The 24,383-nt window shown below is 39.4% G+C and overlaps 1 protein-coding gene across 1 annotated transcript in view; it reads right to left on the bottom strand.

The window, feature by feature from the left end:
• Nucleotides 1-24,383, bottom strand: part of LOC124622788 (1-phosphatidylinositol 4,5-bisphosphate phosphodiesterase-like) — a 493,523-nt gene that overhangs the window by 207,728 nt on the left and 261,412 nt on the right. The window contains exon 11 of the mRNA XM_047148581.1: nucleotides 4,163-4,339. Within this exon, the coding sequence (XP_047004537.1) occupies nucleotides 4,163-4,339 (177 nt within the window). The remainder of the gene's footprint in view (nucleotides 1-4,162; nucleotides 4,340-24,383) is intronic.

Raw genomic sequence — 24,383 nt, 5'->3', positions numbered from 1 at the left:
TACAAGAACTACGTAAACTGCAGCGCATGCAAATCGAGTGAGTCTCTCAACATTCTCCCGTTCTCTTCGCACAAACCATTAGTTCTAGAGAAAAGAATGGATATGACTTTTTGTAAGAAATTTAATATAGTTTAATTTTGCACTGAGACACATTTTCACTGGAGGGTGTGGTTTTCAAGTTATGCAAGAAAAACATACATAAGTGATATTAAATGTGTTCTATCTCGGAACCATTCGAAATAGGGCATATGTCCATATGAAATTTTTTGTTCAGAATCACTAATATTATGACCCCTCAAAGAAGGTACCTTTCCTCCTGACTTACCCTGTATATTGTACCATGAAATGTCATGGAACTATCGTATGTCAGCAACTTGCTAGTGTGATGTTTCAGAGCTTAGTCTACTGGCCATCTTCATCTATATCTACAACCTGAAAAACCACCATGAACTGCATGACAGAGCGTATGTTCCATTGTAGCAGTTAGTAGGGTTTCTTCCTGCTCCATTTGCATATGCGGAATGGGAAGAAAGATTGTTTGAATACCTCTGCGTAATTATTCTAATCTAGTCCTCGCTATTCCAATGTGAGCAACACATATGGAGCTGCAGTGTATTCCTACAGTCATCATTGCAAGCCTGTCCATTAAACTTCATTACTAAACTTTCTGGGGATAGTTTATATCTTCAAGAATCTGCAATTTCAGTTTCTTCAGCATCCTGTATAACTTTCCTGTGGGCCAAACAAACCTGTGATAATTCGTGCTGCCATTCTCTGTATACGTTCAATATCCCCCGTTAGTCCAATTTAGTACAGATCCCACACAGGTCTTCCTGTTTGTACTGATGAAAATACTCTGAGGTTCCCTATTTAAGACCCCACCTGTGCACGTGTGGTGTACTTGGATGTTGCTGCGCTAGTGTTAGTTAAGCTAATGTGCTTCTGCTGTAAAGCTCTCTGAGTGCCCTTTGTTGTAGAAGCTCAGTTTATCAATATCACATTGATTACCTTAATTTAATTAAAATTGGAGAATGACATCAGCTTTGCAGAGCACTAAGTTTTCCAGCATCAGTAATACATGAGGCATCCAACTGGAAACCACTGATCCACACAGTCACATTTCCATGATTCTTTAATGATGGCATTCCAAAAATTCTAAGTATGAGACATTATTTTTGTTTCATTGTAATTCAACAAATACCATTATAAACACAGTGCTCATCAGTAGTAGATTTGCTGCCTTGGAGGAGAGGTCTATCCTGCTGGTGCTCCAGAATGCGCAATTAGCAGTTTTAAAATCAAAAGTACCGTTATGTTACATTTCGATGACACATTTATAGTTAGGCCTTATGGTTTGTGCAGTCTCTCAGAGATCCTTCAAAATATTAATTCATTAATATGGAGATGGAGAAAGAAGGTTGTCTGCCAATTAAAACTGTGTGTCAGATTGGGACTCGAACTTGGGGCCTTTTCATAGTTTCCAAGTTAAAGTCCCAGCCCTTTACATAGTTTTAATCTACCATGCAATTTCAAATCAATGCGCAGTCTGCTGTAGAATGAAAATTCACTCTGGAAAATTGTTTGTCATTCATAGGTGTCTTAGTGTGATATAAAAGAGGTGGCACATTTGGTCATTTGGTGTAACCACACCCCTAACACAGACTTGTATATAAAGTCTACCAGTTGCCACCATACTGCAATGGCAATGAGCATTCTCAAATATCTCAATTCACTAATCCCCTACCATCTCAGATACTTATAACCTTCAGGTAGAGTTGGAAAACCTCCAAACTGTGTCCATTGAAAATGGATATTCATCTGATAAGGTAAAGAGAGCACTACAGATGTACAGATGGCAGAACAAGGAAGAGGGTGAGGCATTTGAGATAACATTCTACCTACAGTATATTGCATATGTTTTTACAAAAATAGGCAGAGAACTAAGTTTAAGGTGGTCCTTTATCTTCCATCTAAAATCTTGGTGCTTTTGGCACTCATGAAAAGTGACCCAGAACTGCACTTGGTGGGGACTTAAGGATTCTGTGTGATCACAGCAGGTCTTGTAGAGGACAACACATGCATACTGTTTAGGAGCACACAGTAGAGCAGCAATGGTGTACCCATCTCCTCCGCACAAGCAAGTCTGTTATTGCCGAATGCTATATTTCACTGGTCATTTGGAGAATTACAATGAAATGAAAATTTTGATCCATACTTGAAACTTCTGGAATTCCATCATTAAGGAATCAGTAGAAATATGACTATCTGAAAAACTTACCAATGGTGATACAGAGTTTCCAGCTTGGAATCTTGTCATTGTAAAACTTTGTGCTTTCAGTAGCTGATGTCGTTCTGTGACTTTATCATGTGAAGAGAATTGATATGATGCAGAGGGCACTTGAAGCAATGCACAGATTTACAGCAGAAGTACATGCACTCAAGTAATGTGTGTGCAACATCTGAGAAACGAAGTATCTGCTGGTAGTGTCTTACACCTACATCTACATGATTATCTGCAATTAACAATTTAGTGCCTGGCAGAGAGTTCATCAAACCACCTTCAAGCTACTTCTCAACCGTTCCACTCTCTAACAGTGCACAGGAAAAACAAATGTTTAAATCTTTCAATGTGACCTCTGATTTCTCTTATTTCATTATGATGATCATTTCTCCCTATGTAGGTGGTTGCCAACAAAATACTTGCACACACTGAGGAGAAAGTTGCTGACCAAAATTTCATGAGAAGATCCTGCCAAAATAAAAAATGACTTTGTTTTAATGACTGCTACCCCAATTCACACAACACATTCATTGCGCTCTGTCCCCTGTTTCGCAGCAGTACAAAACGAGCTGCCCTTCTGTGAATCTTTTTGATGACACCCATCAATCCTATCTGATGCGGATCCCACACCGCACAGCAATACTCCAGAAGAGGGCGGACAATTGTAGTGCAGACAGTCTCTTTAGTACACTTGTTGCATTTTCTCAGTGTTCTGCCAACAAAATACTGCCTTAGGTTTGCTTTCCCCCACAACATTATCTATGTGATCATTCCAACTTAAGTTATTTGTAACTGTAGTCCCAAAGCAGTTACTTGAATTTACAGCCTTTAGATTTGTGTGATTCATCGTGTAGTTGAAATTTACTCAGTTCCTTTTGGTACTCATGAGGATGACTTCTCAATTTTCATTATTTAGAATCAACTGCTACTTTTTGCACCATACAGATATCTTGTCTAAATAGTTTTGCAATTTGTTTTGATCATCTGATAACTCTATAAGATGGTTAGTAACAGCATCATCTATAAACAATCAAAGAGTGCTACTCAGATTATCTCTTAAGTCATTTATGTAAAACAGGAACAGCAGAGGACCTATAACACTAACTTGGGGAACATCAGATGATACTTCTATTCTACTCAATTACTTTCTGACAGTTACAATGAAATGTGACCTTCTGACAGGAAATCTTCAGTCCAGTACAAAACTGAGATAATAGCCCATTGGCATGCAATTTGATTAGAGTCACTTGAAAGATAAGGTGTCAAAAGCCTTCTGGAAATCTAAAAATATGGAATCAATTTTATATTCCCTGTCAATAGCACTCATTCATTTATGAGAATAAAGAGCTAACTGTGTTTAACAAGAGCAATACTTTCTGAAACCATATTGGCTGTTTGTCAATAAATAGTTTTTTTTCCCTCAAGATAACTCATACTGTTCAACAAAATTTCAGCTCCAAAATCCTACTGCAAATCAATGTTAGTGATATGGGTCTGTAATTCATCTGATTACTCCTATTTCCCTTCTTGGGTATTGGTGTGACTTGTGCAACTTTCCACTCTTTAGGTACAGATCTTTCAATGAGGAACTGCTTGTATACAATTGCTAAATATGGAGCTATTGTATCAGCATACTCTGAGAGGAACCTGACTGGTATACAATCAGGACTGGAGGTCTTGTCTTTTATTAAGTGATTTAAGCTGTTTTGCTACACTGGGAGCTTCGTGTACTTTCACCAGAATACACCTGAAGATGGTCGGAAATCGCAGTGCTGAAATATTGTGGTACAAAGTTACCGACATCGAGCTGTTCGCCTGAAAATTTCATGGTACATGAGTCTTATATTTTAAATAATAGAACTGTCTGGATTATTTATGTACCAGTTTAGCTTCACTGATGGCAGATGTGTCTTCTTCCTCACTTTCTTCAATGACAAACTGTCCCTGCCAGAACAGTTCCAATTCCTGCTTTTCCACATCAGGATTTAGCTTCTTGTTTTTGATCAGAATTTTCTTTTTGAGGGCATTTGGTGAAGGCAGCGGTAGTCCAGGTTCCAGCTAACAGTATGGAAAAAAAATCAAATGATAGCACAACAGTCTGGTATGTTATTAAGGTATTTTAACATAAAGAAACATATACCAATAATATTGATAATAAAAATAATAAGAAGATGAAGATGAAGAAGAAGAAGAAGAAGAAGAAGAAGAAGAGAACTCTGACAACAATCTTACAATGTTGTCTGGATAGCACAAGACAAATCAACATTTTGAAAAGAACTGTAGGAAAAGCAGGGCGTACAATATCCTACATAAAAACAGAATACACAACAAATATAAATTTCATGGACACAGATTACAGGAAAATTGAAAGATTCAATAAATTTAAATATCTTGGTGAAGCAATACAGAAGAATCATTGTGCTGATGAGGCTAATAAATTCAGGAAGGAAAATGGAACTGGCATTGCAGTTGACCAAAGACGTGTACAATAAGAGCTCTATCTCCTCTCAACCAGTGTTACAACACTCCATTACCCCAATAAAACAAGAATGTTCATACACAGCCAAATGTTTCGATTTGACTAAGACAAGGGAAATAGAAAATGTGGAAAAGAGAGAGAGGAAAACCTTCAGGAAAATAATGGGACCAGCAAAATACAAGGGTAAGTACAGGAATAGGTGCAATGAAGGGGTCAACAAGAAAACTGGACAATATATACTGGGTGGTTATAATTAAACTTCCACTATTTAACATGTTACAACATGCAAACTAATTACTTTAAGTATGAGTACCAAACTTGGTAGCATTAATGTCCAGAATATGGGAAGCAAGATTTCCATGAGTCACAGCGCCACTGTCCAGTCCCAACTACGGCTGCCAGGTGCCATGATTAATCATCGTGATTCATAGACTCACACGCATGACCAGTTGCAGTGCACTTGTTGACGTGTCAACATGAATTTGGACAAAAGGAGCATGGCATTAATGGTGAAGCTCTATTATCAAAACAATAGTAATGCTGCAACTGCACTTCGAGAATATCGCCGGCTGAAAGGGTCCTCTATCTCCACGTGTTGTGCAGAGGATGATGAAGAAGCTCAAATCAACTGGAGAACTGGACATTGCTCCAGGAAGAGGCCAACAAATGGTTGCACCACAGGTGGTTGATGAAATCGCTGTTGCTATGGCAAACAACACTGCATGCAATTCCTGATTGTCGGGCAGTGCGTGTGCTGCGTCATGACAGCTGAACAACCCGTGGTCCACTGTACAAAGGCACTTCAAACCATTCTCAAATGGTATCCGTACAAGAAACATACCATACAGCATCTTGCAACACGGGATGCACAACATCATGTTAACTTCACTCTAGACTTTCTCGCAAGGGCTGAAGTTGACAAGGCTGGCCCTGGACCATCCTGTGGACAGATGAAGCTCATTTTCTCTGACAGGTGAGGCGAACACAGAATTTCTGAGTGTGGGGATCTTCACCTCCAGTCACTGTTCATGAAGTCCGTTTGTATGGTGAGCACGTCACTGTATGGTGTGGCTCCACAGCTATGTTCATCACTGGCCCATTCTTTTTTGAACAGGTTAGCACTCAAGTTCCAAAGATGTGCAGTGTGACTGGCCAGCATTACTGCAATATGCTTCGCCAGCATGTCATACCTGCCCTACAGGAGACAGATGCACTGAATTCAACAGTTTTCATGCAAGATGGGGCCCCACCACACATCGCTTGTGAAGTTCATCTGCTTCTCCAAAACATGTTTGAATACGATTGAATTATCAGCTGATCATTTCCAAATGCATGGCCGGCACAAACACCTGATCTCACTCCATGTAATTTTTGGCTGTGGAGCTACCTAAGGGACAGGGTTTACTATGGGAACATTCACACGTGCTGATCTGAAGCGCAGCATACCGAGAGAGGTAGCCAGCATACCTATGGACATGTTTCATTCTGCTGTGTAGAATGCAATCCTGTGCTTTCAGAATCTTCTGGACACTGATGGACACCATTTCAGCCCCTTTTGTAGCAGTAATGGTACTAGTGTAATGGTATGATACACAGTAGCAGCACATTATAAGTATTTCAATTGAACTGATTCTGCATTATTTATCTTTCCCATGTCATTCACATTAATGCTACCAAGTCTAATCCCCATACAGTAATTAGTTTCCATGTTATAACATGTAAATAGGGAAAGTTTCCACCTGGTACAATGACGTGGAAAAGGAGCATGCTATTTCATGGCCATCTGGTTCAGATGAATGAAAATATGATATACAAGAGAATTTGTGAACTTATCCATGGGATCAAATCTACCTTGCGTGAATCATTTCAAGAAATCAGGGTTGATGTAAAAGAGATGAAGAGTGAATAAGGTGAAATTCTGATCAGAGACATCTTTCAAAAGAAGGTTTTAGATTTTTCCTGTACATAAAAAAATTAGAAAGTGTAGCAAAGTGGTCAGAAGATGAGAAAAAAAAACAGTACTCTGACTGAAAGAAGACTTATTGAAAGAACTGAAAGTTAAATTGGAAGTAGTTATTTACCTGAGCAATAGGAAGCCAAAATCGAAAATAAAAAAATGAAAAATAACAACAATAATAAATCTATATTATCAGCTTCAGGAAAAGGAGGTCATGTGTGGAGCAGATCTGCAGCCCGAAAAGAGTACTGGTTAACTGCGTCAACAAAGAGTAATTCAAGTGGCTCTGAGCACTATGGGACTTAATATTTCAGGTCATCAGACCCCTAGAACTTAGAACTACTTCAACCTAACTAACCTAAGGACATCACACACATCCATGCCCAAGGCAGAATTCGAACCTGCGACCGTAGTGGTCGTGCGGTACCAGACTGAAGCACCTAGAACCACTCGGCCACCAGTGGCCGGCCGTCAACAAAGATCTTGTATTAGCCCACCAGTTAGTCAACAGGGAAGCATAATTTTACTTTTCAGAGTGGATGCCAACAGAAAGGAGATTAACATGCAGACATTCATGGGTAGAACCTCTGGGGGATCTCTCAAAGGAGTTTCAGATCAAAACGAGAGTCAAGCAAGCTATCTCTAGTTCTCCGCAAGTGTGTTTCAAGAGATCATATGTAAACAAAGAGGGGCAGCGGCCTTTTGTAGCCTGGTAGCATAAACCAAAAGGGCATTGCTGCGCTGGTACTGTGAGTGGCTGAAAGCAAGGGGAAACTACAGTCGTAATTTTTCCCGAAGGCATGCATCTCTACTGTATGGTTATACAAAGATGGTATCACTTGCATAAAATGTTATGGAGGTAAAACAGTCCCCAATTCAGATCTTCAGGTGGAGATTACTCAGGAGGATGTCGTTATCAGGAGAAACGAAACTGGCACTCTACGGATCGGAGCATGGAATGTCAGCTCCCTTAATTGGGCAGGTAGGTTAGAAAACTTAAAAAGGGAAATGGATAGGTTAAAGTTAGATATAGTCGGAATTAGTGAAGTTTGGTGGCAGGAGGAACAGGACTTCTGGTCAGGCAAATACAAGATTATAAATACAAAATCAAATAGGGGTAATAATGAGTAAAAAACTAGGAATGTGGATAAGCTACTATGAACAGCATAGTAAACAAATCGTTGTAGCTAAGATAGACATGCAGCCCACACCCACCACAATAATACAAGTTTATACGCAAACTAGCTCCACAGGTGAGGAGGAAATTGAGGAAATGTATGATGAGATAAAAGAAATTATTCACACAGTTAAGGGAGCTAAAAATTTAATAGTCATGGGGGACTGAAATTCGACAGTAGGAAAAGGAAGAAAAGGTAGAGAAGGAAAAGTAGTTGGTGAATCTGGACTTGGAGAAAGGAATGAAAGAGGAAGCCGCCTGGTAGAATTTTGCACAGAGCATAATTTAATCATAGTTAACACCTTGTATAAAAATCATGAGAGGAGGTTGTATATGTGGAAGAAACCTGGAGACACTGAAAGGTTTCAGATTGTTTATATAATGGTTAGACAGAGATTTAGGAAACTATATTTTAAATCTTAAGACATCTCTAGGTATTGAAATAGAGTATTCCAGTCAACAATGTCAAAGGCTTTCTCCAAGTCTACCAATGCTAGAAACGTAGGTTTGCCTTTCCTTAATCTATTTTCTAAGATAAGTCGTAGGGTCAGTATTGCCTCACGTGTTCCAACATTTCAGCGGAATCCAAACTGATCTTTCCCAAGGTCGGCTTCTACCAGTTTTTCTATTCGTCTGTAAAGAATTCACTTTAGTATTTCTAAGCAGTAACTTATTAAACTGATAGTTCAGTAATTTTCACATCTGTGAACACATGCTTTCTTTCGGATTGAAATTATCATATTCTTCTTGGAGTCTGAGGGTATTTCACCTGTCTCATATTTCTTCCTCACCAGATGGTAGAGCTTTGTCAGGACTTCCTCTCCCAAGGCCGTCAGTAGTTCCAATGGAATGTTGTCTACTCCTGGGGCCTTGTTTCGACTCAGGTCTTTCAGTGCTCTGTCAAACTCTTCACGCAGTATCATATCTCCCATTTCATCTTCATCTACATCCTCTTCAATTTCCATAATATTGTCCTCAAGTACATCGCCCTTGTATAGACCCTCTATATACTCCTTCCACCTTTCTGCTTTCCCTTCTTTGCTTAGAACTGGGTTTCCATCTAAGCTCTTGATATTCATACAAGTGGCTCTCTTTTCTCCTAAGGTCTCTTTAATTTTCCTGTAGGCAGTACCTACCTTACCCCTGGAGAGATAAGCCTCTACATCCTTACATTTGTCCTCTAGCCATCCCTGCTTAGCCATTTTGCACTTCCTGTCAATCTCATTTCTGAGACGCTTGTATTCTTCTTTGCCTGCTTCATTTACTGCATTTTTATATTTTCTCGTTTCATCAATTAAATTCAATATTTCTTTTGTTACCCAAGGATTTCTACTAGCCCTTGTCTTTTTACCTACTTGATCCTCTGCCGCCTTCACTACTTCATCCTTCAGAGCTACCCATGCTTCTTCTACTGTATTTCTTTCCCCCGTTCCTATCAATTGTTCACTTATGCTCTCCTGAAACTCTGTACAACCTCTGGTTTAGTCAGTTTATCCAGGTCCCATCTCCTTAAATTCTCACACTTTTGCAGTTTCTTCAGTTTCAATCTACAGTTCATAACCAATAGATTGTGGTCAGAGTCCACATCTACCCCTGGAAATGTCTTACAATTTAAAACCTAGTTCCTAAATCTCTGTCTTACCATTATATAATCTGTCTGAAACCTTTCAGTATCTCCAGGCTTCTTCCATGTATACGACCTTCTTTTATGATTCTTTAACTAAGTGTTAGCTATGATTAAGTTGTGCTCTGTGCAAAATTGCACCAGGCGGCATCCTCTTTCATTTCTTATTCCCAATCCATATTCACCTACTACGTTTCCTCCTCTCCCTTTTCCTGCTACTGAATTCCAGTCACCCATGACTATTAAATTTTTGTCTCCCTTCACTATCTGAATAATTTCTTTTATTTCATCATACATTTCTTCAATTTCTTCATCATGTGCAGAGTTAGTTAGCATATAGACTTGTACCACTGCAGTAGGCATGGGCTTCGAGTCTATCTTGGCCACAATAATGCGTTCACCATGCTGTTTGTAGTAGCTTACCCGCTCTCCTACTTTTTTATTCATTATTAAACCTACTCCTGCATTACCCCTATTTGATTTTGTATTTATAACCCTGTATTCACCTGACCAAAAGTCTTGTCCCTCCTGCCACCAAACTTCACTAATTTCCACTATATCTAACTTTAACCTATCCATTTCCATTTTTAAATTTTCTAACCTACCTGCCTGATTAAGGGATCTGACATTCCACGCTCCGATCTGTAGAACGCCAGTTTTCTTTCTCCTGATATCGACTTCCTCTTGAGTAGTACCTGCCCAGAGATCCAAGTGGGAGACTATTTTACCTCTGGAATATTTTACCTAGGAGGACACCATCATCATTTAACCATACAGTAAAGCTGCATGCCCTTGGGATAAATTACGGTCGTAGTTTCCCCTTGCTTTCAGCCGTTTGCACTACCAGCACAGCAAAGCCGTTTTGGTTAGTATTACAAGGCCAGATCAGTCAATCATCCATACTGTTGCCCCTGCAACTAATGAAAAGGCTGCTGCCCCTCTTCAGGAACCACACGTTTGTCTGGCCTCTCAACAGACACCCCTCCGTTGTGGTTGCACCTACGGTATGGCCATCTGTATCGCTGAGGCACGCAAGCCTCCCCACCAACTGCAAGGTCCATGGTTCATGGCGGTCTATGTCTAAAAAATTAAAATAACAGGAAGTGCAAAAAGGCTAAGCATGGATGGCTAGAGGCCAAATGTAAGGATGTAGAGGCATATCTCACTAGGGGTAAGCTAGATACTGCCTACAGGAAAATTAAAGAGACCTTTGGAGAAAAGAGGACCACCTGTATGAATACCAAGAGCTCAGATGGAAACCCAGTTCTAAGCAAAGATGGGAAAGCAGCCATGTGGAAGGAGTGTATAAACGGGCTATACAAGGGAGATGTACTTGAGTGCAATATTATGGAAATGGAAGAGGATGTAGAGGAAGATGAGAATGGAGACATCATACTGTATGAAGAATTGGACAAAGCACTGAAAGACTTACATCGAAATGAGGCCCCAGGAGTAGACAACATCCTGTTAGAGCTACTGATAGCCTTGGGAAAGTCAGCCATGACAAATCTCTTCCATCTGGTGAACAAGAGGTATGAAACAGGTGAAATACCTTCAGACTTCTAGAAGAATATAATAATCCTAATTCCAAAGAAAGCAGGTGCTGACAGGTGTGGAATTTAATAACTCATGGCTGCAAAATGCTAACACAAATTGTCTACAGAAGAATGAAAAACTGGTAGAAGCTAACCTCGGTGAAGATCAGTTTGGATTCTGGAGAAATGAGAGAATATGCGAGGCAGTACTGACTCTATGACCACTCACAGATGATAGGTTAAGGAAAGGCAATCCTACGTTTACAACATTTGTAGACTTAGAGAAAACTTTTCACAATGTTGACCCTATGTTTACAGCATTTGTAGACTTAGAGAAAACTTTTGACAATGTTGACTGGAACTAAGAGTGGCAGGTGTAAAATACAGGGAATTAAAGGCTATTTACAATTTGCACAGAAACCAGATGGCAGTTATAACAGTTGATGGGCATGAAAGGGAAGCAGTGATTGAGATGAGAGTTGGACAGGGTTGTAGCCTGCCCTAATGTTATTCAATCTGTATACTGAACAAGCAGTAAAGGAACAAAAGAAAAAAATTGGAGTACGAATTAAGGTCTAGGGAAAAGAAATAAACGATTTGAGGTTCCCCAATGACATTGTAATTCTGTCAGAGACAGCAAAGGACTTGGAAGAGCTGTTGAACAGAAGGGACAGAGTCTTCAAACGAGGATATAAGATGAATATAAACAAAAGCAAAAGGAGGATAACAGAATGTAGTCGAATTAAATCAGATAATGCTGAGGGAATTAGATTAGGATATGAGACACTTAAAGTAGTAAATGAGTTTTGCTGTTTGGGACGCAAAATAACAGATATTGTCCAAGTAGAGAGGATATAAAATGCAGATTGGCAGTGACAAGAAAAGCGTTTCTGAAGAAGAGAAATTTGTTAAAATCGAGTATAGATGTAACTGTCAGGAAGTCATTCTGAAAGCATTTGTATGGAGTATAGCCATATATGGAAGTGAAACATGGACGATAAATAGTTTAGACAAGAAGAGAATAGAAGCTTTTGAAATGTTGTTCTGCAGAAGAATGCTAAAGATTAGATTGGTTGATCATGCAACTAATGAGGTGGTACTGAATAGAATTGGGAAGAAGAGAAATTTGTGGTACAACCTGATTAAAAGAAGGGATCAGTTGGTAGGACACATTCTGAGGCATCAGGGGATCACCAGTTTAGCACTTTAGTACTGGAGGGAAGTGCTGGGGGTAAAAATCATAGAGGGAGACCAAGAGATGAATACAGTAAGCAGATTCAGAGGGATGTAAGCTGCAGTAGTTACTCACAGATGATGAGGCTTGCACAGGATAGAGTAGGATGGAGAGCTGCATCAAACCAGCCTTTTGACTGAAAATCACAACAACAACTGCAACAACAACATGTAAATGCGAAAAGAACTGGACATGAAAGAGCTATTCATCAACTGAATATGCACTAGATGATCAAGATCAACCATCTTGCACTCATGGACAATCCCATGATTCCATATAGGAATACATAATACACCTACCGAGCAGATAAATACAGTTAAACAGCAAGCACAAAAAATACAGGCTCCAAATTTCCTTTGGGAAGAAAACAAAAAATATCAAAGCAACCCCTGGTCACCTAATGGCAGGAGATGACTGAAATAGCTGAAAGCTGTAAAAATCATAAAGCTGAAAACTGGTGAAGGATATACCAACAACACCAGGCAACAGAAGATGGTCAGACATGCTTTATATCAGGCGAAAGCCATCTCAAGGAATGTTAAACAAAGACACTGCAATGCAGAAATTAAATCAGAGTGTCTGTATGCTAGTAAAATGACTCTTAGTGTTCATTAAAAAATGACGATCATTCCACTTGGGACCTGTGGAATGGTACATTAGCTTATTTGTTTTAGTTTAAATATTTGTCATGTATTGTTGTTTTTCTGACATGTTCCACATCCTGGAGGACCTCCTCACTACGGATCAATTGGAATGAAAGTAAATCTAATCTAATCTAATCTCAATGGCAGGGTGGTCAAAACTGACACTCTGAGAAATTCAAGAAAAAGATTTCTACACAAGATGAGCCCAAAGATTGTTGTGGATCATATAGATTATGATGAATGAGGAACATAAAAGTTTACTTGAGTAAATTAGAAATGACTGTTAAAATCTTATGTAGCAATCATCAATTAAATAAATAAATAATAATGTCAGCTAGAAAAAGAATACTAAATTTTTTTGGACATTTATTTAAGATCCATGCGAATATTCTGGAAAAAATAATAATAATAATAAGTTTTCAGGATATCTGACAGCAGATACAAAGTTTCCGATGAATGGTGGGATGTAAGAAAGAATCTTGAAAGGACTGTACTAGATTGAAGAGACATCTTGGACCAGACAAAATATTAACAGACTTACAGGCTTCCATGATAAACAGAAACTAAACATGGAATGGACAAAGGAAAGAGGATACCATAAAGAAAGAATCCAAAGGTCTCCAGTACACATATAACTATTACTTAATGTGGTCTTAATAGCCATTATTAAATTAAAAAAATAAATAAATAAAAAGCACAATAAACACATGTCCTTCTTTTCAGTTTACTGGGGGCTCAGTGGGTGATGATAAGACTAGAAATTCAGAGTGTCAGATCACCAACATGGCTGGTTGCACATACAGTCATGTAAGGTACGTCGTGGGTTGCTTAATGTTGTGGTGATGAATGCTCCAATGTTTTCAGGTTTTACCGAGCAATCAAGAAAGATCTTACCTCCCATAAATGTCCATGCTGATTATACCCATGGAGTGTACAAACGCTTTGAAATTTACATTATCTGTTGATTCATATTCTTCAGTACTGACTAAAGCAGAGTATTGTAACTACACACTTGGGTAAGAAGTTTTCTGGAGAGCTGTGCAGTTATCAAGATACAACAATTGCATTCATTCATTAATTCATTCATTCCATCACACATCATGTCTGCAAATACTATCATGCAGGAGAGCCTTCAGGGAAGCAGGTTTAGTCAAGTTATACTTTAAAAAGCAGAAGCAACCACTGGTAGCTACTTCTGTAAAGTACACTAACAACAGATAATGATTAGCACTAATCTACTCAAACTGATAATTACTTATAGATATACTGTTATTATTTATTACATCAAAGTATTTATGTAATTTTATGAAGACTACTATCAGAAAAGTTTTGGGGTCTATGTATTCTGATTAAATGTATGAGTGCCTAATGAAGTATTAATTTACTATGTTCTTAAATATTTGGAGATATTCAGTTTCCCACATAATGTCCATTGGCAATTTGTTAAAGACTTTGTGCATGTGTCTGTAGAATAAACAGTTTTTTTGCCTCAGCTGCAATTCCCCAGAAGATTATGCTGTAGGACAGAATTTAGTGAAAGAACACAAACTATGTTAGCAATCTTGTCTGCTGGTCAATACAATGAGAGAGATTTCGAAGTGCAACGCAAAACTGAGCTTTTTGGTTAGCTTATCCACATGAAGCATGGACCTTGCCACTGGTGGGGAGGCTTGTGTGCTTCAGCGATACAGATGGCCATACTGTAGGTGCCACCACAATGGAGGGGTATCTATTGAGAGGCCAGACAAATGTGTGGTTCCTGAAGAGGGGCAGCAGCCTTTTCAGTAGTTGCAGGGGCAACAGTCTAGATGATTGACTGATCTGGCCTTGTAACATTAACCAAAACGGCCTTGTTGTGCTGGTACTGTGAACGGCTGCAAGCAAGGGGAAACTACAGTCGTAGTTTTTCCCGAGAGCATGCAGCTTTACTGTATGGTTAAATGATGATGGCGTCCTCTTGGGTAAAATATTCTGGAGGTAAAATAGCCCCCATTCGGATCTCCGGGCGGGGACTACTCAAGAGGACGTCGTTATCAGGAAAAAGAAAACTGGCGTTCTACGGATCGGAGCGTGGAATGTCAGATCCCTTAATCGGGCAGGTTGGTTAGAAAATTTAAAAAGGGAAATGAATAGGTTAAAGTTAGATATAGTGGGAATTAGTGGAGTTCAGTGGCAGGAGGAACAAGACTTTTGGTCAGGAGAATACAGGGTTATAAATACAAAATCAAATAGGGGTAATGCAGGAGTAGGTATAATAATGAATAAAAAAATTAGGAGTGCGGGTAAGCTACTACAAACAGCATAGTGAACGTACTATAGTGGCCAAGATAGGCACAAAGCCCATGCCTACTACAGTAGTACAAGTTTATATGCTAACTAGCTCTGCAGATGATGAAGAAATTGATGAAATTTATGATGAGATAAAAGAAATTATTCAGGTAGTGAAGGGAGACGAAAATTTAATAGTCATGGGTGACAAATTCGAGATTAGGAAAAGGGAGAGAAGGAAACATAGTAGGTGAATATGGATTGGGGATAAGAAATGAAAGAGGAAGCCGTCTGGTAGAGTTTTGCACAGAGCATAACTTAATCATAGCTAACACTTGGTTCAACAATCATAAAAGATGGTTGTATACATGGAAGAATCCTGGAGATACTAGAAGGTATCAGATAGATTATATAATGGTAAGACAGAGATTTAGGAACTAGGTTTTAAATTGTAAGACATTTCCAGGGGCAGATGTGGACTCTGACCACAATCTATTGGGTATGAACTGTAGATTAAAACAGAAGAAACTGCAAAACGGTGGGAATTTAAGGAGATGGGACCTGGATAAACTGACCAAACCAGAGGTTGTACAGAGTTTCAGGGAGAGCTTAAGGGAACAATTGACAGGAATGGGGGAAAGAAATACAGTAGAAGAAGAATGGGTAGCTCTGAGGGATGAAGTACTGGAGGCAGCAGAGGATCAAGTAGGTATAAAGACGAGGGCTCCTTGGGTAACAGAAGAAACATTGAATTTAATTGATGAAAGGAGAAAAAAAAATCCAGTAAATGAAGCTGGCAAAAAGGAATACAAACGTCTCAAAAATGAGATCGACAGGAAGTCCAAAATGGCTAAGCAGGGATGGCTGGAGGACAAATGTAAGGCTTATCTCACTAGGGGTAAGATACATACTGCCTACAGGAAAATTAAAGAGGCTTTTGGAGAAAAGAGAGCCACTTGTATGAATATCAAGAGCTCAGATGGAAACTCAGTTCTAAGCAAAGAAGGGAAAGCAGAAAGGTGGAAGGAGTATATAGAGGGTCTATACAAGGGCGATGTACTTGAGGACAATATTATGGAAATTGAAGAGGATGTAATTGAAGATGAAATGGGAGATACGATACTGCGTGAAGAGTTTGACAGAGCACTGAAAGACCTGAGTCGAAACAAGGCCCCGGGAGTAGACAACATTCCATTAGAACTACTGACAGCCTTGGGAGAGGAAGTCCTGACAAAACTCTACCATCTGGTGAGCAAGATGTATGAAACAGGTGAAATACCCTCAAACTTCAAGAAGAAAATAATAATTTCAATCCCAAAGAAAGCAGGTGATCACAGATGTGAAAATTACTGTACTGTCAGTTTAATAAGTCACAGCTGCAAAATACTGACGCGAATTCTTTACAGATGAATGGAAAAACTGGTAGAAGCCGAACTCGGGGCAGATCAGTTTGGCTTCCGTAGAAATGTTGGAACACGTGAGGCAATACTGACATATGACTTATCTTAGAAGAAAGATTAAGGAAAGGCAAACCTATGTTTCTAGCATTTGTAGACTTGGATAAAGCCTTTGACATTGTTGACTGGAATACTCTGATTCAAATTCTAAAGGAGGCAGGGGTAAAATACAGGAAGCGATAGGCTATTTACAATTTGTACATAAACCAGGTGGCAGTTATAAGAGTCGAGGGGCATGAAAGGGAAGCAGTGGTTGGGAAGGGAATGAGACAGGGTTGTAGCCTCTCCCCGATCTTATTCAATCTGTATATTGAGCAAGCAGTAAAGGAAACAAAAGAAAAATTCAGAGTAGGTACCAAAATCCATGGAGAAGAAATAAAAACTTTGAGGTTCGCCGATGACATAGTAGTTCTGTCAGAGACAGCAAAGGACTTGGAAGAGAAGTTGAACGGAGTGGACAGTGTCTTGAAAGGAGGATATAAGATGAACATCAACAATAGAAAAATGAGGATAATGGAATGTAGTTGAATTGAGTCAGGTGAAGCTGAGGGAATTAGATTAGGAAATGAGACACTTACAGTAGTAAAGGAGTTTTGCTATTTGGGGAGCAAAATAACTGATGATGGTCGAAGTAGAGAGGATATAAAATGTAGACTGGCAATGGCAAGGAAAGCGTTTCTGAAGAAGAGAAATTTGTTAACATTGAGTATAGATTTAAGTGTCAGGGAGTCGTTTCTGAAAGTATTTGTATGGAGTGTAGCCATGTGTGGAAGTGAAACATGGAAGGTGAATAGTTTGGACAAGAAGAGAATAGAGCTTTCGAAATGTGGTGCTACAGAAGAATGCTGAAGATTAGATGGGTAGATCACGTAACTAATGAGGAGGTATTGAATAGAATTGGGGATAAGAGGAGTTTGTGGCTCAACTTGACAAGAAGAAGGGACCGGTTGGTAGGAAATGTTCTGAGGCATCAGGGGATCACAAATTTAGTATTGGAGGGCAGCGTGGAGGGTAAATCATAGAGGGAGACTAAGAGATGAATACACTAAGCAGACTCAGAAGGATGTAGGTTGCAGTAAGTACTGGGAGATGAAGAAGCTTGCGCAGGATAGAGTAGCATGGAGAGCTGCATCAAGCCAGTCAACATGCTGGTCCTACTTCAGTTATTGTTCATCAGGATGCCCAAGTGCTTCAAACATGGAGGCTTGTCTATTTCTAGATCTCCACTTATGGCAACTGTAGGTCATTATTTTGTTTGGAATTGCATAATATAATTTTTTACAGGATTAGGGATTAAACACATGTTGGCTGTGAACCAGTTGTAACCCTGTTCCATTATTCTCCTGTCTGTGTCTGATATGGATGCATTTTGTACTTTTTTAAAGGCTCTGGAAGGACCACAGAAATTGCCAACAGGGTAATTTTTGTTGTTTGGTTCTACTGGAATTGAGTTTATGAGATTATTTATTGCATTATTTTTAACACGACTTTGTGGGTGCCAAATAGAGTTGTTAAAAGGTTATTCTCAGAAGATGGTTCAGTATTCTGTAGTAAGTTACTTTTGAGAACACATGAAGGAGTGAGATCAATCTATAGCTACAGATTACCTCCACCTTTGTATATTGGTGGTACTACTGCACACTTCAGTCACTCAGCAAAAAATATAATTAGAATCATTGGCTGGTTACTTAGGTTACTCAAGGATGGCACTCTAAACTCTCCACAAGATTTAGTAGTTTGTCTGAGTAACACATCATAGCCATAAGAGTCAAAACATTTTTGTGATATAAAGATATTTGTGATCTCTGTGACAGACGAATTGGCAAAACTGGTATCTGGTGATGGAGTATGTACTGCATGTATATTTAATGTTATTAGCTCTGCTTTTGATGGACTAGTGTTTGTCCCCCTGTTTTCATATTCTGTTAGGAAAAATTTGTTGGATTTAGTGGCCTATGATTCGCATTTCATACTATCTGTCTCACTGCTATTGTCATCTGGGAGTGCACTTTCATTTTCCTTGCTGAGTTTATTCATATCTTGTCTTAGGCTACAAACTGTTCTTAATTTGTTCTCAGAATTTTGAAGTTTTTGTGCATAATATACTGTCCTTGTCTTTCTGATAATTTGCTGAGGAATTTTGCAGCACTGTTTGTAGTGCATAATTAAGCCTTGATCAGAGATACTGCTTTGCATTAAATGAAGCTCTTTCATGTAAGATATGAAGTGGATGGACTGCTCTCTAGTACAAGATATTTTGATCCCAGATGCTAACCATTCTTGACTTCTAATGAAAACGCCCCAGATGTCTTGTAAAAGAAAACTGGATTCACAGCGCAGTGAGAATATTTTTCGGAAATAATTAAATTTCTCATCTGCTATGTGTCCTTGATAAACATCTTCCCATTTTTCATCCTATAATTTATCTCTGAATACTTTAACTGAGCCAGCAATTACTCTTTTGTAAAATTTTACTTTTCTTTTCTTTGTTAAAACTATGTGATAAGTCTATGGCCTGGGACTCCATTCCAGTGTTTGTGTATATGGCCTCTACTCCTTTCCTCATATTACATCTACGTTAATGTGATATTAACTTATATCCATCCAAGTGCATCCATTCTGTGTCTTCCAGATGATGGTCTGATATGTACAGCATATTTGTAGAGATACCCTTGTATTTATAGTTTTTTATAAACAAATAATTAGAGGGGGACGATAACAAGTCACAACATGAGGCAGTGTGCAGCAGATAGGAACATAAATAAGACTGAAAACATTGTTAATTTTTTGGACAACATTCTTCCTCAGCTAGTACATAACACACACACAAACACACACACACACAACTGCACTGTCTCAGTACTCCAGCTTGAGGAGCTGAGCTGCAGCACTGGTAAAATGTAGAGTGAGTGAGTGTGTGTGTGTGTGTGTGTGTGTGTGTGTGTGTGCGCATGCATGTACACAGGCAGCAGGAACACAGTGCATGCATTATTGAAGAAATATGTCATAAGAAAGACTAGCAATGTTTTTATGAGTTTATCCATATTCGAAGAACACTGATTTCACAACTGTATGTTCAATTTATTAAGTGATCTGGCATTCCTTCTCTACAGCATAACTTTCAGATCCAGTTGAAAATGACCTGATACCAAGGCTGAAACCAGTCATGGGCTAAATAATGTTCTTGTTAACAACTAGTGCTGGTTTTGATGAAGCATTCAGTCTTGTTTAACAAGGCAAGGCCGCCAATTGTGAAATTCAGATTCGATTCATACTGTGCATAATAAAAGCTCATGGCCAGAGGTGTAATGTGGCAAAGCACCAAGATGCACTTCTCAGCCGTTGTCGAGAAAATTGACAGTTAAAAGAAACCGTTGCGGTGAAATACTCTCTACCATTAATAATTATCTGCAGCGTCGAGGCGCAGCGGTAAGCGCTCGGGTTCGAAATTCGAAGGCCTCCGGATCGAATCTCGCGCCATGCAAATTTTTTTTATTTTGTTTTTTGTAATTCAAATGTACACACACACACACACACACACACACACACACACACAGATATATATAACAAAGATGATGTGACTTACCAAATGAAAGTGCTGGCAGGTCGACAGACACACAAACAAACAGAAACATACACACAAAATTCAAGCTTTCGCAACAAACTGTTGCCTCATCAGGAAAGAGGGAAGGAGAGGGAAAGACGAAAGGATGTGGGTTTTAAGGGAGAGGGTAAAGAGTCATTCCAATCCCGGGAGTGGAAAGACTTACCTTAGGGGGAAAAAAGGACAGGTATACACTCGCACACACACACATATCCATCCACACATATATGGTATATGTGCGGATGGATATGTGTGTGTGTGCGAGTGTATACCCGTCCTTTTTTCCCCCTAAGGTAAGTCTTTCCGCTCCCGGGATTGGAATGACTCCTTACCCTCCCCCTTAAAACCCACATCCTTTCGTCTTTCCCTCTCCTTCCCTCTTTTCTGATGAGGCAACAGTTTGTTGCGAAAGCTTGAATTTTGTGTGTATGTTTGTGTTCGTTTGTGTGTCTGTCGACCTGCCAGCACTTTCATTTGGTAAGTCACATCATCTTTGTTTATAGATATATTTTTCCTACGTGGAATGTTTCCCTCTATTATATGAATTACAAAAAAACAAATAACAAAAAAAAGTTGCATGGCGCGAGATTCGATCTGGCGACCTTTAGATTATGAACCCGAGCGCTTACCGCTGTGCCACGACGCTATAAAAAATTAATAATCGTAGAGAGTATTTCACCACAACAGTTTCTTTTAACTCGATTTTCTCGACAACGGCTGAGAAGTGCATCTTGGTGCTTTGCCACATTACACCTCTGGCCATGAGCTTCTATTATGCGCAGTATGAATCGAATCTGAATTTCACAATTGGCGACCTCCCCTTGTAAGTTTGAATTGACTGCTCAATGCCTAGACTGTGTAATACGGTGGCTTGTTACCTCTACTCCTTCAATTATTTGTATTCCACCTAGTATTTTCCATTTTCATGTTTATAACTTATAAAGATACATATATCAGTTATTGAAAATTTGCCACGCTTTCAGATTCTTTTGCAATACAATGAAATTTCTCTCAGGCTTCAAAAATGCGGATTTGTTGACTTTGCTATCAGCTGCAATGACTGCACCAGAATGATTGGTGACTGTACCACCTGAAACAGGAATTATTTTCTTGATGCAATTTCCACTTTTCATTTGTTCCCTTTCTGATGACCAAACAGAAGAGAATCTCAATTTGGCTTCAATTGAAAACCATCCTGTTTTGGCCACACCTGATCAGATCACAATCATTGTTAAGCTCCAACATTCATTTATTAAAATATTTTAATAGACAGAAGTTTCAAAAGAAATTGTGTATATTTTTAAGCCTAAAGAACTAACTTCCAGTGTACAACTGATTTATCTCTCTTTCTATGCCCTGAAAATTATTTGAAAGCACATGGCAGAGGGCACATACCATGGTACCACATATAAAGATTTCTTCTGGTTGCATTTCCTCTAAGCTTCCAGTAATTAGTCTGTAGTGGTTGAGCCGCACTTCTCTCTCAGAGCAGTGTAGTGCTGTGTCAATTGTGTTATGTACATGCGTGTGTTAATTACTTTTAGGCTGCAGCTGCCAAATGGCTTTCCATACCAGCTGCCAGGGGCACTGTCATTGATAACGAATTACACCGAGCCATCATGAATTTTTTATATGGAGATGGGTGTATTCTTTCCAAACTACCACCAAATATTTTCAAGATGAAGGATAGATTTTGTCTTTTGAGTAAACTGAGTATCGCCAAGCTCTTTACTATAGTGCATGGCAAGGAATTCCTGTTCTTTAGGAATATAACAAAAAGACATTTCACACACCTCAGACTAGATGACAGATCAGTCAACGATAATTCGCTCAGTGACCCACTGTGGTCATCCCAATATGATCTGGCCTGAGAACCCACAGGATGAGTGACTAAACCAGATTTTATATAATGGAACTATCAGAGGCAAGAATTCTATCTGTTTCATGGCTAGCAGCACATCTACCTCTGTTCTGGCAGCACAGCCCAGCCACTGTTCACACAAGTAAAAGCCAGTTTCCTCTACACGGATATTACAACCAACTCCACTAAATTTTCATTGGTCGTTAGCCAGATGGAGCACAGTTACAGCACTGAAGTGGAAAATGTAATTACTGCTACAATCAAACTGGATCCAATGGGTTTCTATGTCACAGAAACAATGTCTCTGGCAACTGTTAACCCAGGAAAATATAGGGGACTAGAAACCTTCCCAATATTTATGGCATTTGTGCAGTAAAGTAGACAATCTCGGATAGTGCCGGATAACCTGCTGCACATGTCGTGAAGTGGTTGTCTACTGCCACCAGTGACACCCATTATAGCACCATAGATGGAGATGCCTTCGGACCAGTTGGCTGACCTGGCCAAGAGAATTGCAGATGCTGTTGTTCCTGCCCAAATTAGCGAGTCAGTTACTGTACGCAATGATGTGAAATCGACGCCAAGTAATTCAGTTCCTTCAATGATGTTCTCCACCTCGACTGGCATACTGGTTGTGACGTCACAGTCTAGTATCGTCAATGGTCGCACAAACTGATTACAATAATCTAGTGCCTAAAGTCAGGACCTTACACAGAGGATTGACACATTACTGTCCGAGAGAGACAGCAGTGGCAACAGAAAGCAGTACTACTGGAGATCAAGAAGTCATTCTTCCACTGCCCTATTGATATCTGGACAAGGACAGCACATTGTCTGCTGGTACTGCAGAAGATTTGAGGCCATGCAAACGAGTGGATTTTGCCATGTGAGTAGCCAAATGCCAGTGGCAGCTGGACAGTAGGCACTGCCTCAGTGTCGGTGGCCACAGGCTCGGACAGCAGGCTGGTGGAGCTGTGGCAACAAGCCCCACGAAGGACCCGGTGAGACAGCAGATACAGCCTGATGTCAAACCGGAGGCTGCTGATTGCGTTGCTCCAGTCGTCTCAGCGTTCGGTGGTGCTCTGGCGCTGTGGTGCAACTACTCAGTGATGACAAAGACCCCAAACAAAATGACACCCTGTCCTCAAATTCAGCCTCATTTATACTCCATTACTACCCATTTGTTTCTCTAAAACCTGGTCTCTTGTCACGTCGCCCATAACAAAGAGACTTGTTCGAGTCTGGTGGCAACAACCTGCTTACTACATCGTTCCTTGCTGTACGGGGCAGTTTACCACTGTGGTCAGCTATCCTTGCTTTCCAACTCACTTGCACATCTGTTATTGTACCCTACATGACAACATAGCGTGGTTGATGGCCAGTGCTGCTACTACAGTACTCGGTGGCGGCCTACATGCTACTTTAAGTCACTTACACTAGAAATTTTATGCTTTTACCTAAAATACTTGGTAGTGCCACTACACTTCCTCCCTCGATGGATAAGACCTGTTCCCCCGGGTCTTACTCTGACACATTACTGGAATCTGATTACGACTATACTCTTTAACTGTACAGTTACCCCAACTTGTCTATTCCTAACTATTACATAAGTAATATATCAACAAGTTGATCTGCTAACTATTTCTGGCCCTGGGCATCCAATCTACCGGATCTTGTATTACACTTGGATTGGGTTTCTTCATGCTATGTTGACTCAAATACAAAAATACTAAGCAGAGCAAAACCAGAATCACCATAGTGCTAGGATTGCAACACTTAAAAAAAGTCGCTGTTACTTGATGTCTCCTATTCTGATGATGCTCCACATGCTTGTAACATTATGTGTGTCCATCGACCAAATTTAACTGAATAAGTTTTCCAGTGAATGAAAGACTGAGTGAAATTGTAAAAGTCACATGATATGACCTGTTCTGGAGCAGAGCACCAAAGATTACTATAGCGATCTGATATACTCAAAAGCAGTCAAAGACACTTTTTAAGCCCGACTGTGGTGAAACAAAATATGAGATACAATGTGAAAACAAAATGTGTACTATATCCTATACCACTTATGTTTTATCTGTTTGTATGTGTAGATGCACATTATTACTGTTCATTATAATTTATAATTAAAAACATGTAATGTGAATAGTTTTGATGTGAAACGACTCAATATATCAAGAAATATGACATATAAATAAAAAGCAATAGATATTTGTCAGTTTCTGAGGAATTGTAAATTTTTAATGGAAAATCTCATAT

The sequence above is a fragment of the Schistocerca americana genome, chromosome 7 (assembly GCF_021461395.2).
Source record: "Schistocerca americana isolate TAMUIC-IGC-003095 chromosome 7, iqSchAmer2.1, whole genome shotgun sequence".
Taxonomy (NCBI): domain Eukaryota; kingdom Metazoa; phylum Arthropoda; class Insecta; order Orthoptera; family Acrididae; genus Schistocerca; species Schistocerca americana.
This window is presented reverse-complemented; position numbering and strand designations above follow the sequence as displayed.